Source organism: Haliotis rubra, unplaced genomic scaffold (assembly GCF_003918875.1).
Source record: "Haliotis rubra isolate DU_JTF1 unplaced genomic scaffold, ASM391887v1 Scf219, whole genome shotgun sequence".
Classification (NCBI taxonomy): Eukaryota; Metazoa; Mollusca; class Gastropoda; order Lepetellida; family Haliotidae; genus Haliotis; species Haliotis rubra.
In genome coordinates this window covers 420,145-435,129 of record NW_025766214.1, presented here as the reverse complement: position 1 = coordinate 435,129, position 14,985 = coordinate 420,145, and the positions used below count along the sequence as shown (strand labels likewise).

Here is a 14,985-nt window from a genome sequence, read left to right as displayed (position 1 = left end):
TGTTACAAAATTCACATTAATACAAAACTCATATGATTTTAATGATTTTCAGTTTAATGTTGAACCTGAAAACATAACAGAAGGGGAAATCTAGGATTTAGGATGACACAGCCTAAACCTGATATTAGTTAGATCAGTGGTTACAAACACTGTTGAAGCTCATAGCTAGTTTCCATCATATCAGACCATACCACCAAACAGCTACAATCTGGGTGTCAAACGTATTGCTGACGGACTAATCAATTTGCAATGGCGTTGATCACGAACTTACATATCGACACGAAAGATGTAGAAGTAACATCCACGCATGCTAGTGTACTTTACTTCACAAAGACGGATCCTATAAATATCAGGAGGCACACAAGACATGACTGATTCTGTTTTCAGGAAGAGAAGCCACTATGATTTTGGCCAGCGGGAACCAGATTCGGACGTACACTCTGAAGATGGGCCAATACAACAGTCTGCAGAATGGCCTTCAGCATGTCATTGACATAGGTAACCTGGAGGATGTATCATATAGATATTGTCAATAGCAAATGTTTGGTAACCGTCAGCCCTTCGCCTGTCAAAAAGTAAAGGAAGAGTTTTTTAAAAGATTAAAATTTTCAAGGGTTTGAGAGAATTTTAATGTTCGTCGTTGCCTTTGTGAAGGTCCCACGATCCACAGGCAAATTGTAGCGCACATAGGGTTGCGCAACCAAGAGAAAATGACCCGCTTCGCTCGCATATGGAAAGACTGGTCATTTTCTCTTGGTTGCGCAACCCTAAGTACGCTACAATTTGCCTGTGCACGATCATAATACATGTATAGATGTTCAAGCAATGGCTCTTTATGTGAGTGAACTGTATGGAGTATATTGGTTGCAGATCCAGGGAAATGTTCTAAGGCCATTAACTCATCCTGTGTTTTCCTCCGAGCAATCTTTGAGACCCAATGTAAATAACGTGTATAAATAAGCTGATTTACTGGGGCTTGTTGTTCACACCACTTGCACTGAAGTGGATGGAATGGTCAGACTCACAATTGGACGTTTGTGGGTCACCGTGACCTAAGCTTAACCTTAGCTACATGCATGCAGAACCTCCGGTCAGTTATTGTCTCCACGAACTGAAGGCCACTTTGATATAAACCTGAAATCTTGTCCACTTTGCTTTGTCCCTCAGCTGTTGACAGTCACAACCAGAGGATCTTTTGGACTGATGCCCACAGTCGCCAGGTTTTCTCCATTGACATATTGGGCAACAACCATCGGTCACTCATAGTTCACGGTCAGTAGGTAACACGCGTCCCTGAAGTACCATTTATGTGCGCAGTATGTGGAACCTATTCTGACATCAGAGGACAGTGGGTGCTCTAGTGGTTGAAGCGTTCTCTCGTCACGCTGAAGAACGGTTCCATATCCTACATAGGAGGGCGGTGGGGTAGCCTAGTGGTTAAAGCGTTGGCTCGTCACGCCGAAGACCCGGGTTCGAATCCCCATATGGGTACAATGTGTGAAGCCCATTTCTGGTGTCCCCCGCCGTGATGTTGCTGGAATATTGCTAAAAGCGGCGTAAAACCAAACTCAGTCAGTCAGTCCTACATAGGAACAATGCCTGAAGCCCATTCTGGTGTCCACACTGTAATATTGCTGTATTATCAATACAAGCGGCGCAAAACCGTAGTAACGCTGCGTCATCTGCCTTGAAATTGCTTGCATGTTGTCCATTTAAAGAGTGTCGCGATGGAGCTAGAGTGTTCACTGCGGTTGAAGCAACATTCACACTATGGGACTAACTTTAGTCAGTTTGGCTCAAAAGCGGACCGATGAATTGCAATCTAACTCGAAAACTAATAAACATATAATACTCGATGAAACGCTGATCATAATAAAAACACCAGACCAACTCTGAGTTTTTTGCAGAATTTATGTCCTGACAATAATAAAGTTGTTTCACAAACTATCATTAAAATTTTGACACAGTTCACTATTTGTTACGAGGGAGGAGTGCAAAGAGAGGAACAGCCAGGTGTACGCGGAGCACGTGCACAAGTGCCGACAAAGCTATGGATTCATTTTCCTGAGCTGTCCTGTATCCATCCTTTCTCACACCTGGCTGTTCCTTTCTCTGCACTCCTCCCTCGTACCAAATAGTGAATTATGTAAATATTTTAATTATAGTTTGTTAAACAACTTTTTTATTTTTAGGATATAAATTCTCCAAAAAAGTCACAGAGTTGGGCTGATGTTTTTATGATGATCAGCGTTTCATTGAGTAGTATATGTTTATCAGTTATCGAGTTAGATCGCAATTCATCGGTCCGCTTTTGAGCCCAACGGACTATAGCATTGTAGCGGTTGACCACTTTTGTCACTCTCACGTTGGCACATTAAGATCCGGGTTAGAATTGGTCTTCAGCAACCCAGGCTTGTTGTAAGAGGCGACCGAGGGATGTTTGATGCATGTTATCGTATCCCAATTGATGGATGCTCATGGTGTAAATTACTGGGTTTTCTGGTTCAAACTCATCCTCACTCACCCTCACGTCAGATGACGTCTTGTTCACAGGGCTGAGGGGCGGTGGTTGTAGCCTAGTGGTTAAAGCGTCCGCTCGTCACGCCGAAGACCTGGGTTCGAATCCCCACATGGGCACAATATGTGAAGCCCTTTTCTGGTGTCCCCCCGCCTTGATATTGCTGGAATATTGCTAAAAGCGGCGTAAAACCATACTCACCCACTCACTCACTCACCAGGGCTGATGTCCCCGAAAGGCGTGACGTATGACTGGCTGAACAACCTACTGTATATCGTGGACGACGGGAGGAAGTCCATCTTGGCGTGTCGGGCCGATGGAAAGTTCTGCACCTCTGTCCTTGACGGGCTAAAGGCTCCCAGTGATATTGTTGTGGATCCCATATCGAGGTGAGTACATTGACGGATACATCATAGTACAGGGGGGAATGGTATAAAGGAAATGACTGGACCCCTTGCAGTCGCCCACCAAGATGATTGGATATTCATATTTTAAATTGATCATCTTGGTGGGCGAGTACTCAAAAAGCGGCATACGTCCGAAATTAGTAAACACATACACACGCACGTTGTAAATCTTGAACATGGTGTTAAATGTCATTCAGCTCATCTTACATGATGTTCCTGAACGCAGTCTTAGACACATGCACTTTCTCGAATGGCAGGGGGGCGGTGGGGTAGCCTAGTGGTTAAAGCTTTGGCACGTCACGCCGAAGACCCGGGTTCGAATCCCCACATGGGTACAATGTGTGAAGCCCATTTCTGGTGTCCCACGCCGTGATATTGCTGGAATATTGCTAAAAGCGGCGTAAAACCAAACTGTCAGTCGAATGGCAGGTATGGATGAAAGGTGTGGCCGAGTCATTCACCATGTGACTTCACACGAGTTTTGGATCTTTTTCTTCGTCCGCGTGGGGTGACATGGTAGAATATGCCCTTCTTCAAAGTAGTTTTTTTTTGAAGCGGTAACAATCTAATTTTGTGATTGAGCGTTGTCATCGTCTACGGACGCGAATCGTTGCTCATTCTCTTGACCTCTGGTTTGATTATCAACATACTTGCTGTGATATAACTGAACATATACTGGACAAAAATAGTTACGGATATATGCAAATGTTGAAATTATACATAATGATCTATTTATTAATTGACACACTGATAAAATATGAATCATAAAAATACCAATATCCCTAACTTATTTTGTCCAGTATATATTCACTGTTACACGCCTCTATGTTGATGACTGTACAGTTACCTCTACTGGACGGACATGTCAAGCCGCCCGACAATCATGCGCAGTGACGCCGATGGCAGTAACGTCATCACTTTAGTGAGTGAGCGCGTGGGGCAGCCACGTGACTTAGTGATGGACTACACCATAAACTGCATGTACTGGATTGATGCACAGCCGCACAACAGTCGAGTGGAGAGACTATGCCCTGGGAACGACTCTGTGAAAGAGGTCAGTAAATTTCGTTTATGAAAGCGTCAAAATATACCTTCTTTAGTTCTGTGAATGTGTTAGCTCGCTTTAGTTCACATTTCATTTTCCTGTGTAAAATTGCCCGGAAACATTCTAAATTGGAACTCTGCGCATGCGTGTTCGCCCTGTTAACGAGTCAAGGCAGGAATGACATTCAGAGGGGCTTTAACTTCATGCACTCAGGAACAGGGGCATGACTCGCACTTCTTACGTACCCTCCCCAGAACAGAAAGCATACTGTCAATGGAACAGTAAATGACGTTTATTAAAAGACCGGTTTTGCTCTTGTTTTAAACATACGGGGAAAAGGGTCTGGCGCCTTCGCACCTTTGAGAATAACCTGGCCGAGACACATTTATTTCTTTGTTTTATTGTACGGCTTATCACAATGGAAACATCCAAAAGTCCTCCGCAGGAAATGGTGTTGGGGGTTTTAGGGGTGTGTTCGAGTGGCCGTCTTCTGTGGTGGCCCAGCCAGGACGCTGCCAGGTCAAGAGTTGTGCCCCTTGGAGGCGACAGATCCTTCTAATTGTGGGTTCTGGTCCCGATGTGTCCTCATTATGTCTCTGCTAGTAGGTTTGTCAGCTCCATACATGTGCTCATCCGTCTCGCCAACGGGGTGTGCTTCTGACACCTGCATTACTTCAGGATTTCCATCCACATTAAACTGCCACGTGTTATATAACTGGAACGCTTGACAAAGTATGACCAACTAACTCCCTCACCTCATTCGACACTATGCAGGATATAACATATACTAACCTGTCTGCTCCCTGATCCATTCTACCCGTGAAGATCCGGGTTAGAATTGGTCTTCAGTAACCCATGCTTCTTCTAAGAGGCGACTAACGGGATCAGGTAGTCAGGCTCGCTAACTTGGTTGACACATGTCATCGTATCCCAGTTGCGTAGATAGATGCTCATGCTGTTGATCAATGGATTGTCTGGTCCAGACTCGATTATTTACAGACAACCGCAATATAGCAGGAATATTGTTGAGTGCGGTGTTAAATAACCAACCAACATGACTCATTCAACAGACTGAAATCCACCGTCCATCCACGCAGCTTTGATAACCTTGAAACAGTGACTCGTGTTCTCTGTTTCAGATTGTACTGGCCCACGATATCCGTGATCCCAACTCTTTGTCCATCCTAGAAGATGACATCTACTGGTCCAACGAGGGACGGGTGGTCCGGGACGACAAGTTCAACGGCAGGAAGCGAGAACTGGTGCTCAGAGACATGCCAAGGGTCACCAACCTCGACATCATGCATCCTTCACTACAGCCACGACCACGAGGTGAGAGACGTTGACTCAAGTCTAGATCCCAGGGGACAGTGTTTGTAGTGTCCAACCGAACTGGGATACCGGCAGGACACGGTGGTTGCGAAAATATTGTGGTTGTATTCCGTTTGGTTCATGATGACGACAGCCATATAGCTGGAAAATAGCTGAGTGCGGCGTAAAACTCAACTCATTCATTCATGATGACGACGACAGTAAGTGTTTGGCACTTTTTGGGAAAGTGCCTTTAGCCTTGAAGACTCGTGACTTCCGGGTTACAGTTTGTTTACAGCAACCCATGCTTGTCGTAAGAGGTGACTAACAGGATCTGGTGGTCAGGCTCGCTGACTTGTTTGATGCATGTCATCATATCCCAGTTGCGTACATCGATGCTCATGCTATTGACCACTGGATTGTCTGGTCCAGGTTCGATTATTCACCGCCGCCACATAGCTGGAATATTGCCGAGTGCGGGGTTAAAAACCATCCAGCCAACCAATTTTAGCCTTAAACATGAGAACGGTGCTTGGCGGTGGTTAATGCCCGGAACTTTGTGTGGTTGACAGTGTTTGGCCATTATTGTGGACAGTGCTCGATAGGTGTGGGTAGCGTTTGGTTGGTAAACACGACAACATATAACTTTGCCGATTTAAGGTGGACTTGGACTATTCATACTATCAAGACAATGACAGTAGAAGCTGATATTACAAACAAATATATCAATCTCATGATCGGCGATAACGGATGGTTTATATAGCTATGCTATTTCACTATGCTGTGATATTGTTTGAATATTGTCTGTCAATTAATCTAGCATATGTTCTGCAGAATTCACAGCTACATGTCCCGGAACGTGCAGCCACATCTGCCTGCCAAGCCACCGGTCGTCTTACGTCTGCGCATGCCCGACTGATCTGATTCTCGGCCCAGATGAAACCCAGTGTGTGAGTGAGTATATCTTGTCACATTTTTATAAGTTAAAACTTATGGCGATAGTTTTTGGTGCAAGCGTGCATGCGTGCAGTTTCTGGAATAATGTTTGCTGACGTCTCGTCGAATGAAAATATGTCTTGGGGCGCTGACAGAAGAATCATGTCCCCAAACACCAGCCCCGACAATATACAAATCTAATCGATCTCTGTTCAGTCAAGTTAATATCGATGGATATGTTTGTATGGGGCATAGAATGGTGTTTGGGTTTAGGCCGATGTATATTCTTGATAAATACGGTTAGAAATTGAAATACTAAAGTTATTTTTTTGTCTTTTGAATAATGTTTTGTTTGAATGTAAACAAATATATTAGCATCTTTGATTGTTCACCTTGTTGGGGAAGTGATCACTAGTCCACCGTGCGAGGTGATCAGGTTGTTTAGACGCCGTACCTTGAGCCCTTCGTTGAACCTTTCGTTTAAAAGAACAAAGAGAACATGATCAACTAGTAACATGATCTCACAAAAACTGTCCGGGTTTGCATATACTCATACACTGAATGTATCTGGCATCGTGTCTTGTGTTTCAGGAGATGAAAATGCAACCTACATACTCATTGGCCAACAGACCCAGGTTCTGGAGTTTTCGGTCGGTCACCTTGGCAACGATGCCTACAAGAATGTTGATATCAACTATTTGAACAACATATACCTTGTTGACTATGATCCAGTCAACAACAGCATCGTGTTCGTGGACAAAGACAGTCGTCAGAGGCCCATCATCTGCTCGGCCCAGATTAAAAGGGGGTCACAGATAAGGTACAGACCCGCTTTGAGATTCAGACTGGGCCTTAATACACAAATAGAAAAGTTAAGGATCGCCTGATAGTTACTATGGTTAATCTGTCATGACAGAAATATTATATTTTAAACTAATCCTGCACTACTTACTTTCTGCACTTATTGCTTACGACTCGAAAACGTGGCTGTGACAGACGATTTATGTTGAAAAACGCAGAACTGCAATCACTTCCTGGTCTGGGGACCGCCTCCGTGGTGTAGTGGTTAGAGCGTCCGCCCGGACAGCGGAAGGTCGCGGGTTCGACCCCCGACTGCGTCACAACATAAGACGTTAAAATATGGTACTTGTTGGTCCCTGCCTGGCGTTCGGCATTAATGGGCACGACAAGAACTGGTCGGCTCGGAGTCAGTATAATGTGTCTGAGTGGGGTATTCATGCTTCACTGCGGCGTGGTATCTCAGTGGGCTAGCACTATAAAACCAGCTTAAGTCTGGGCTAGTACAAGCAGCCGCACATACACATACAGGCGCATGCACGTCGTCATATGAGCGAAATATCCTCAAGTACGACGTAAAACCCAATTTCACCTCACCTCCTGGTCTCGGACGAGAATCCGTCTGCGCACGCATCACCGTAACGTGATGTCAGCCACCTCAGAGTATTGTTCCATTTGTGTAAGACGCTGCAGTACGCTGTGCTGAGTTGCGTCCCTTTGGTGCACCGCAAACCTGTGATCAAGGGTTCCAAGCAGAGATCATCCAAGATGATCATTGGCTTGTCAACACTGTATTCATCGTAAACGTCTATTCCTGTATTACTCCGGGCTTTCACCCCACACAGCGTGATATAACTGCAATACTGCTTCATTGTGGTGGTAAACTAAACTTATTTACTCACTGATTAATAGTTTCGCAAATTGATAATTATTGTTGAGTAGATTCAACTGATACAGTAGGCAGCGATCTTGCTCTTTCAGGAAGGTGGTGTTGGTAGGAGAGGATATCCTCAGCGTGGAAGGGTTGGCAGTGGACTGGGTTGGCCGGAATGTGTTCTGGCTGGACCTGCGAAAGGTAGGTGTCGACAGTCTTGGACACAGCAAGATACTGTTTAATACTAACGCCTACAGTATGCCTGATAAGATCTGTAAGGACCGCCTCCGTTGTGTAGTGGTTAGAACGTCGCGAGTTCGATCCCCGACCGCGTCATATCAAAAGACGTTAATATATGGTACTTGATGGTCCCTGCCTGGCGCTCGGCATTAATGGGTACAACAAGGACTGGTTGGCTCGGAGTCAGTATAATGTGTCTGAGTGGGGTATTCATGCTTCACTGCTGCATGGAGTCTCAGTGGGCTAGCACTATAAAACCTGCTTCAGTCTGGGCTAGTACAAGCAGCCGCACATACACATACACACGCATGCACGTCGTCATATGAGCGAAATATCCTCAAGTACGACGTAAAACCCAATTTCACCTCACCTCACCTCACCTCCTGGTCTCGGACGAGAATCCGTCTGCGCACGCATCACCGTAACGTGATGTCAGCCACCTCAGAGTATTGTTCCATTTGTGTAAGACGCTGCAGTACGCTGTGCTGAGTTGCGTCCCTTTGGTGCACCGCAAACCTGTGATCAAGGGTTCCAAGCACAGATCATCCAAGAAGATCATTGGCTTGTCAGCACTGTATTCATCGAAAACCTCTATTCCTGTATTACTCCGGGCTTTCACCCCACACAGCGTGATATAACTGCAATACTGCTTCATTGTGGTGGTAAACTAAACTTATTTACTCACTGATTAATAGTTTCGCAAATTGATAATTAATGTTGAGTAGATTCAACTTATACAGTAGGCTGCGATCTTGCTCTTTCAGGAAGGTGGTGTTGGTAGGAGAGGATATCCTCAGCGTGGAAGGGTTGGCAGTGGACTGGGTTGGCCGGAATGTGTTCTGGCTGGACCTGCGAAAGGTAGGTGTCGTCAGTCTCGGACACAGCAAGATACTGTTTAATACTAACGCCTACAGTATGCCTGATAAGATCTGTAAGGGCCGCCTCCGTGGTGTAGTGGTTAGAGCGTCGCGGGTTCGATCCCCGACCGCGTCATACCAAAAGACGTTAATATATGGTACTTGTTGGTCCCTGCCTGGCGCTCGACATTAATGGGTACAACAATGACTGGTCGGCTCAGAGTCAGTATAAAGTGTCTGAGTGGGGTATTCATGCTTCACTGCTGCATGGTATCTCAGTGGACTAGCACTATAAAACCAGCTTCAGTCTGGGCTAGTACAAGCAGCCGCACATACACATACACACGCATGCACGTCGTCATATGAGCGAAATATTCTCAAGCACGACGTTAAACCCAATTTCACCTCACCTCACCTCACCTCACCTCACCTCACCTCAAGATGTGTAAGATAATTACACACACTGCCCAATGGCACACAACACGTGTCATCGTATCACGTCAGCGTACCATCTTGCCCTTTGGTTTATAGGCCAGCGATACACACTTGCCCTAAACATTATTCATTCACTGACATAGAAATTCGTATGCATATACTGTTACCAATTGTCGGTATGCAGTCCTCATCTTTTTGTCGAATCTGTATTTACGTGTAGTAGTCCAAAGAGTCTAAACATGGCATTGACTAGTATCTAATGTCTCCACAGAGGACCATAGAGGCAGCTAAACTGGATGGGTCCACACGTGTTGTTGTCACAGACCAGTCTCTGGCCGAACCGCATGGTCTGGCCTTGTACCTGAAGGCAGGGTGAGTACCCCAACACCAGCATACAGAGCAGTCTCTGGCCGAACCGCATGGTCTGGCCTTGTACCTGAAGGCAGGGTGAGTAACTCAACACCAGCATACAGAGCAGTCTCTGGCCGAACCGCATGGTCTGGCCTTGTACCTGAAGGCAGGGTGAGTACTCCAACACCAGCATACAGACCAGTCTCTGGCCGAACCGCATGGTCTGGCCTTGTACCTGAAGGCAGGGTGAGTAACCCAACACCAGCATACAGACCTTAGAGTAGGCACTCTTCATCAGACAGCATGTGTAACGTGAAGGGTGCGTTTTCATACCTTCACTTCGTGTTGGAACCCAATATCAGTACATATCGGTACTGACAAGCCGGTGAGTACCTTACATCAACGTACGCTTTTTGACTGAAGTAACTTTTAACTTAGTACCCTTTCATCGGCATGCACACTTTGAGACACGTGAGAACATACCTTGGGACAGGGTTAGCCCAATATAATTTATCACGGTTTACATCTTCCATTACTTCACCCATCTATAGAGCTGTGGGACACACAGGACTGCCTTTCATTGCTCAGACTGGTACCGAGCGAAAGAATGTGTTGTATGAAACTTGGATGTACAACTATGATAGCATGCATGCATCCATGCACAGTTATGATAGCATGCATGCATCCATGCACAGTTATGATACCATGCATGCATCCATGCACAGTTATGATACCATGCATGCATCCATGTACAGTTATGATACCATGCATGCATCCATGCACAGTTATGATACCATGCATGCATCCATGCACAGTTATGATACCATGCATGCATCCATGTACAGTTAGGATACCATGCACAGTTATGATACCATGTACAGTTGATACCATGCATGCATCCATGCACAGTTATGATACCATGCATGCATCCATGCACAGTTATGATACCATGCATGCATCCACAGTTATGATATGCATGCATGCATCCATGTACAGTACCATGATACCATGCATGCATCCATGCACAGTTATGATTCCATGCATGCATCCATGCACAGTTATGATACCATGCATGCATCCATGTACAGTTATGATACCATGCATGCATCCATGTACAGTTATGATACCATGCATGCATCCATGTACAGTTATGATACCATGCATGCATCCATGCACAGTTATGATACCATGCATGCATCCATGCACAGTTAGGATACCATGCACAGTTATGATACCACGCATGCATCCATGCACAGTTATGATTACACATGCATCCATGCACAGTTATGCATGCACATCCATCCATGCACAGTTATGATACCATGCATGCATCCATGCACAGTTATGATACCATGCATGCATCCATGCACAGTTATGATACCATGCATGCATGCATCCATGCACAGTTATGATACCATGCATGCATCATCCATGTACAGTTATGATACCATGCATGCATCCATGTACAGTTATGATACCATGCATGCATCCATCCATGTACAGTTATGATACCATGCATGCATCCATCCATGTACAGTTATGATACCATGCATGCATCTATCCATGCACAGTAATGATACCATGCATGCATCTATCCATGTACAGTTATGATACCATGCATGCATCCATCCATGTACAGTTATGATACCATGCATGCATCCATCCATGTACAGTTATACCATGCATGCGTCCATCCATGTACAGTTATGATACCATGCATGCGTCCATCCATGTACAGTTATGATACCATGCATGCGTCCATCCATGTACAGTTATGATACCATGCATGCGTCCATCCATGTACAGTTATGATACCATGCATGCGTCCATCCATGTACAGTTATGATACCATGCATGCATCCATGCACAGCTAAAGATAACACAGCTAAAGATAACACTAAGCATCCAGAATTAGTTTGTCCGTATATATGCCAAAACAGGGCAATTCCATTAGGAATGTACCGTCCGGAATAAAGAGATTCCACTATATATGAGTTTCTTCTTCAGAGTTCTGTTTTATGCTGACTGGGGGGATCGACCACATATTCAGAGATGTGACATGGACGCCACCAACTGCATCCTGATTGTGGAAGAACGGATACGACAGCCCAACTCTCTGACGGTAGACCCGGTGAAGTACCGACTGTTTTGGAGCGACATGAAACTCGAGATGATTTACTCAGTGGCCATCGACGGCTCAGACCGTGCTTCACACGTGTAAGCCTGTGTTGACATTACATTTTGCTGAGGCCCATACTCGGTTTTACACACCGCCCCATCGACTTCGACTGAATTTGGTGGTAGTGCTCTTTTCCGGAGCAGAACTTTAAGACTGTTCACTATTCCTTCACCCAACGTGGCACTAAGATAGGCCTGGTGGTGTACTGGTGCCTTTTGGTATTTTTGGAATTCTGAATAAAATATATTTTGTGTTTCCATAGCAACAAGTTTGGCTTCGACTGTAGTTGGTGGTAGTGCTCCTTCCTAGAGCAGAACTTTAAAATCTTTCAATACCCTCCTTCCACTTTGCCATATACAAACCAAAACATTTGGCATAATCATAACTAGTAGACATATTCATAAGAGTATTTTGCCATTGCGGGGGATATTGATGACTTTGTCGTCTTGTTGACATAGTGCCATGCATGATTTACTGAAAAGTAGCAATATGAACAACGATTAGTAATTATGTCAATCATTTACTGAGACTTGTATCTTGAAAAAATAAGACAATCAGCGAAATTTCTTAAGAATAGGTATCCATGGGCAAAGATTTGTGCTACCCCGCTTGATATTGCTGGAATATTGGTAAAAGCTTCGTAAAACAAGTCTCACGCACCTTTGTGTTCCGTTGGATATCATATAGGCGAGAAAGCAGGTGCTCGTCACCGTGGGATGACTTCCATTGACAAGTCGCTACACATAGTACATTCCAGGATGTTAATTTTGTCTGCGTTTCAGATTTGCAAAGAACATCAATTCCATAGTAGTGGACGGAAGCTTGATCTATTGGACTGATGGCCTGACCGATGCTGTACACATGGTCAACAGCTCGCGTCGCCATGGCGACCAGATTGACTACCACAGTGGACACACGGGACTGACAGGGATGGCACTGGTCAACATGAAGAAAACCGCACCAAGTTAGTCAAACCTGAAAGTCTCCACCAGTACCCTGTCTTCCTGTTTGACGTGTTTCCTTTCTCACTTGGTTACCTTGGGCAAGAGGCTGTATGGTCGTGTTTAAGCCACCAGTAACGGCCAATGTAACTTGAAAACATGGGGGTAGCCTAGTGGTTAAGCCACCAGTAACGGCCAATGTAACTTGAAAACATGGGGGTAGCCTAGTGGTTAAAGCGTTTGCTCGTCACGCCAAAGGCCCAGGTTAGATTCCCTACATTGTCTCTATATGGACCCTACCCCATTCAGTAATCACCTGATTGTCTGGTCCAGACTCATTAACTTACATCTATCATTACTTATTGTTAATCTATAACTTGTTTTAGGCTGAAATATTGCCAAAGTGACTTTAAATTTTAACTCACTCACTCACTCATTAACTTACAGGCCACCGTCACATAACTGTAAAACAGCTGAGTGCGGCCTTATGCAAGAAAGAAAAGAACGGTCGTTCGATAACTTCATTAATGTTATACGTACATTTGCAGTAAAGAATGGCTGCAGCCATGACAACGGCGGTTGCTCTCACATCTGCTTGACCAAGGAACATGGTGCCTTGTGCAGATGCCCTGCCAATATGACGCTTGGGGCCAATCATGTCACCTGCTACGGTATGTCAATTCTGGCTTTTTCGTCCGTTAAGCATTATTTTCCCCCTTGCCTTTTTCTTGGGTGCATTCGGTCAGTTTTAATGTTTTTCGTTGCATGTTCAGTAATTAGTAATTCAGTAATTATCCTTGTTCTAGAGAGACCTTAGTCGATGTACACATTTCCAAATCTACCTCGATCCTTTAAATGTATTGCGACAAGTGCTTATTGCCGACGTTATCAAGTGACACATGGTGTTGAAACTTGTTTGGATTCTCAGACAAACACTGCGACAACAACAAGATCCTGTGTGCTCCGCTTGGCCAGTGCCTGGACAACTCCACCAGGTGTAATGGTCAGCATGACTGTCCAGACAGTTCCGACGAAGAGGGATGTCCAGGTGAGAGTTGCATGTGTACACCTCCACAAAACCTCTCACTGGAAATCTCGTCACAAAATGCACAAAGAGGTCACACTGTAGTTTCCATGTTACCTTGAATTCACATTTTACATTACACCAGTGAATCCAAATCTTTGTCTATTTCTTACTTCACTGACAGACACAGGTGGCATCAAATATGAAAACAACAATACAAAATCGGAGTCCCTTCCGAATAAGCTTACATTCAAGATTCTTGTAATGTGGCGTTACCTGCAGAAAGGAATGGTAAGAAGAAAGAATTTAGTGATCCTTAAAGTACTACCTCATTCGTCACCTAGACTAACGCTTAGTCCCTGAATATATATAATTTTGATAGTAACAAACAAGCCATTTAAATTGAAAAGGAGCCCCAGGGCGATCAGAGATTCAGAACCTGAGGAAATCTAGACTTGCTTTATTTGGGGCTTAAGCACTGCAGATAGGGCTTGGCAGTAGGGAAAATACTGTGGTTTAGGGACTGTAAGACTATTCGTCACCCTGTGTTAAATTCTATCATTACATTAACTCCTAACGCTTGTGGATCGGTCCCCTTATACCTTGACTCATCTTGGCACTAGTTTATGTACTCATGACCTCGTGAACTTGTCGAGGGGTATGATACCATGCATGCATCCATCCATGGGTAGTTTGACAGGTCACAATGGTGCTAGACAAGAAGGGTAAGACGTGATTGGGTTTAAGGTTTGGCCTGTTCCAATTCCGTAAATGCATGGTTCCGAAGTGCCAAACCCATTTTGATCAGTCATGGTATTTCTAAAATGTTACTATGAGCGCTTCAAGACCATACTGACCGTCTCCGTGGTGTAGTGGTTAGAGCGTCCGCCCAGAGAGCGGAAGGTCGCGGGTTCGATCCCCGACTGCGTAATACCAAAAGACCTTAAAATATGGTACTTGTTGGTCCCTGCCTGGTGCTCGGCATTAATGGGTACAACAAGGACTGGTCGGCTCGGAGTCATAATACTGTGTCTGAGTGGGGTATTCATGCTTCACTGCGGCATGGTAT

At 44.9% G+C, this 14,985-nt stretch overlaps 1 protein-coding gene across 2 annotated transcripts in view; it reads left to right on the top strand.

The window, feature by feature from the left end:
* Positions 1-14,985, top strand: part of LOC124277158 (low-density lipoprotein receptor-related protein 2-like) — a 48,195-nt gene that overhangs the window by 18,160 nt on the left and 15,050 nt on the right. For both annotated transcript variants that reach the window (XM_046712815.1, XM_046712814.1), the window contains exons 9-21: positions 388-498; positions 1,168-1,272; positions 2,739-2,907; positions 3,769-3,979; positions 5,110-5,302; positions 6,116-6,235; positions 6,809-7,037; positions 7,997-8,090; positions 9,693-9,793; positions 11,780-11,989; positions 12,734-12,915; positions 13,441-13,563; positions 13,821-13,940. In XM_046712815.1, the coding sequence (XP_046568771.1) occupies positions 388-498; positions 1,168-1,272; positions 2,739-2,907; positions 3,769-3,979; positions 5,110-5,302; positions 6,116-6,235; positions 6,809-7,037; positions 7,997-8,090; positions 9,693-9,793; positions 11,780-11,989; positions 12,734-12,915; positions 13,441-13,563; positions 13,821-13,940 (1,968 nt within the window). The remainder of the gene's footprint in view (positions 1-387; positions 499-1,167; positions 1,273-2,738; positions 2,908-3,768; positions 3,980-5,109; positions 5,303-6,115; positions 6,236-6,808; positions 7,038-7,996; positions 8,091-9,692; positions 9,794-11,779; positions 11,990-12,733; positions 12,916-13,440; positions 13,564-13,820; positions 13,941-14,985) is intronic.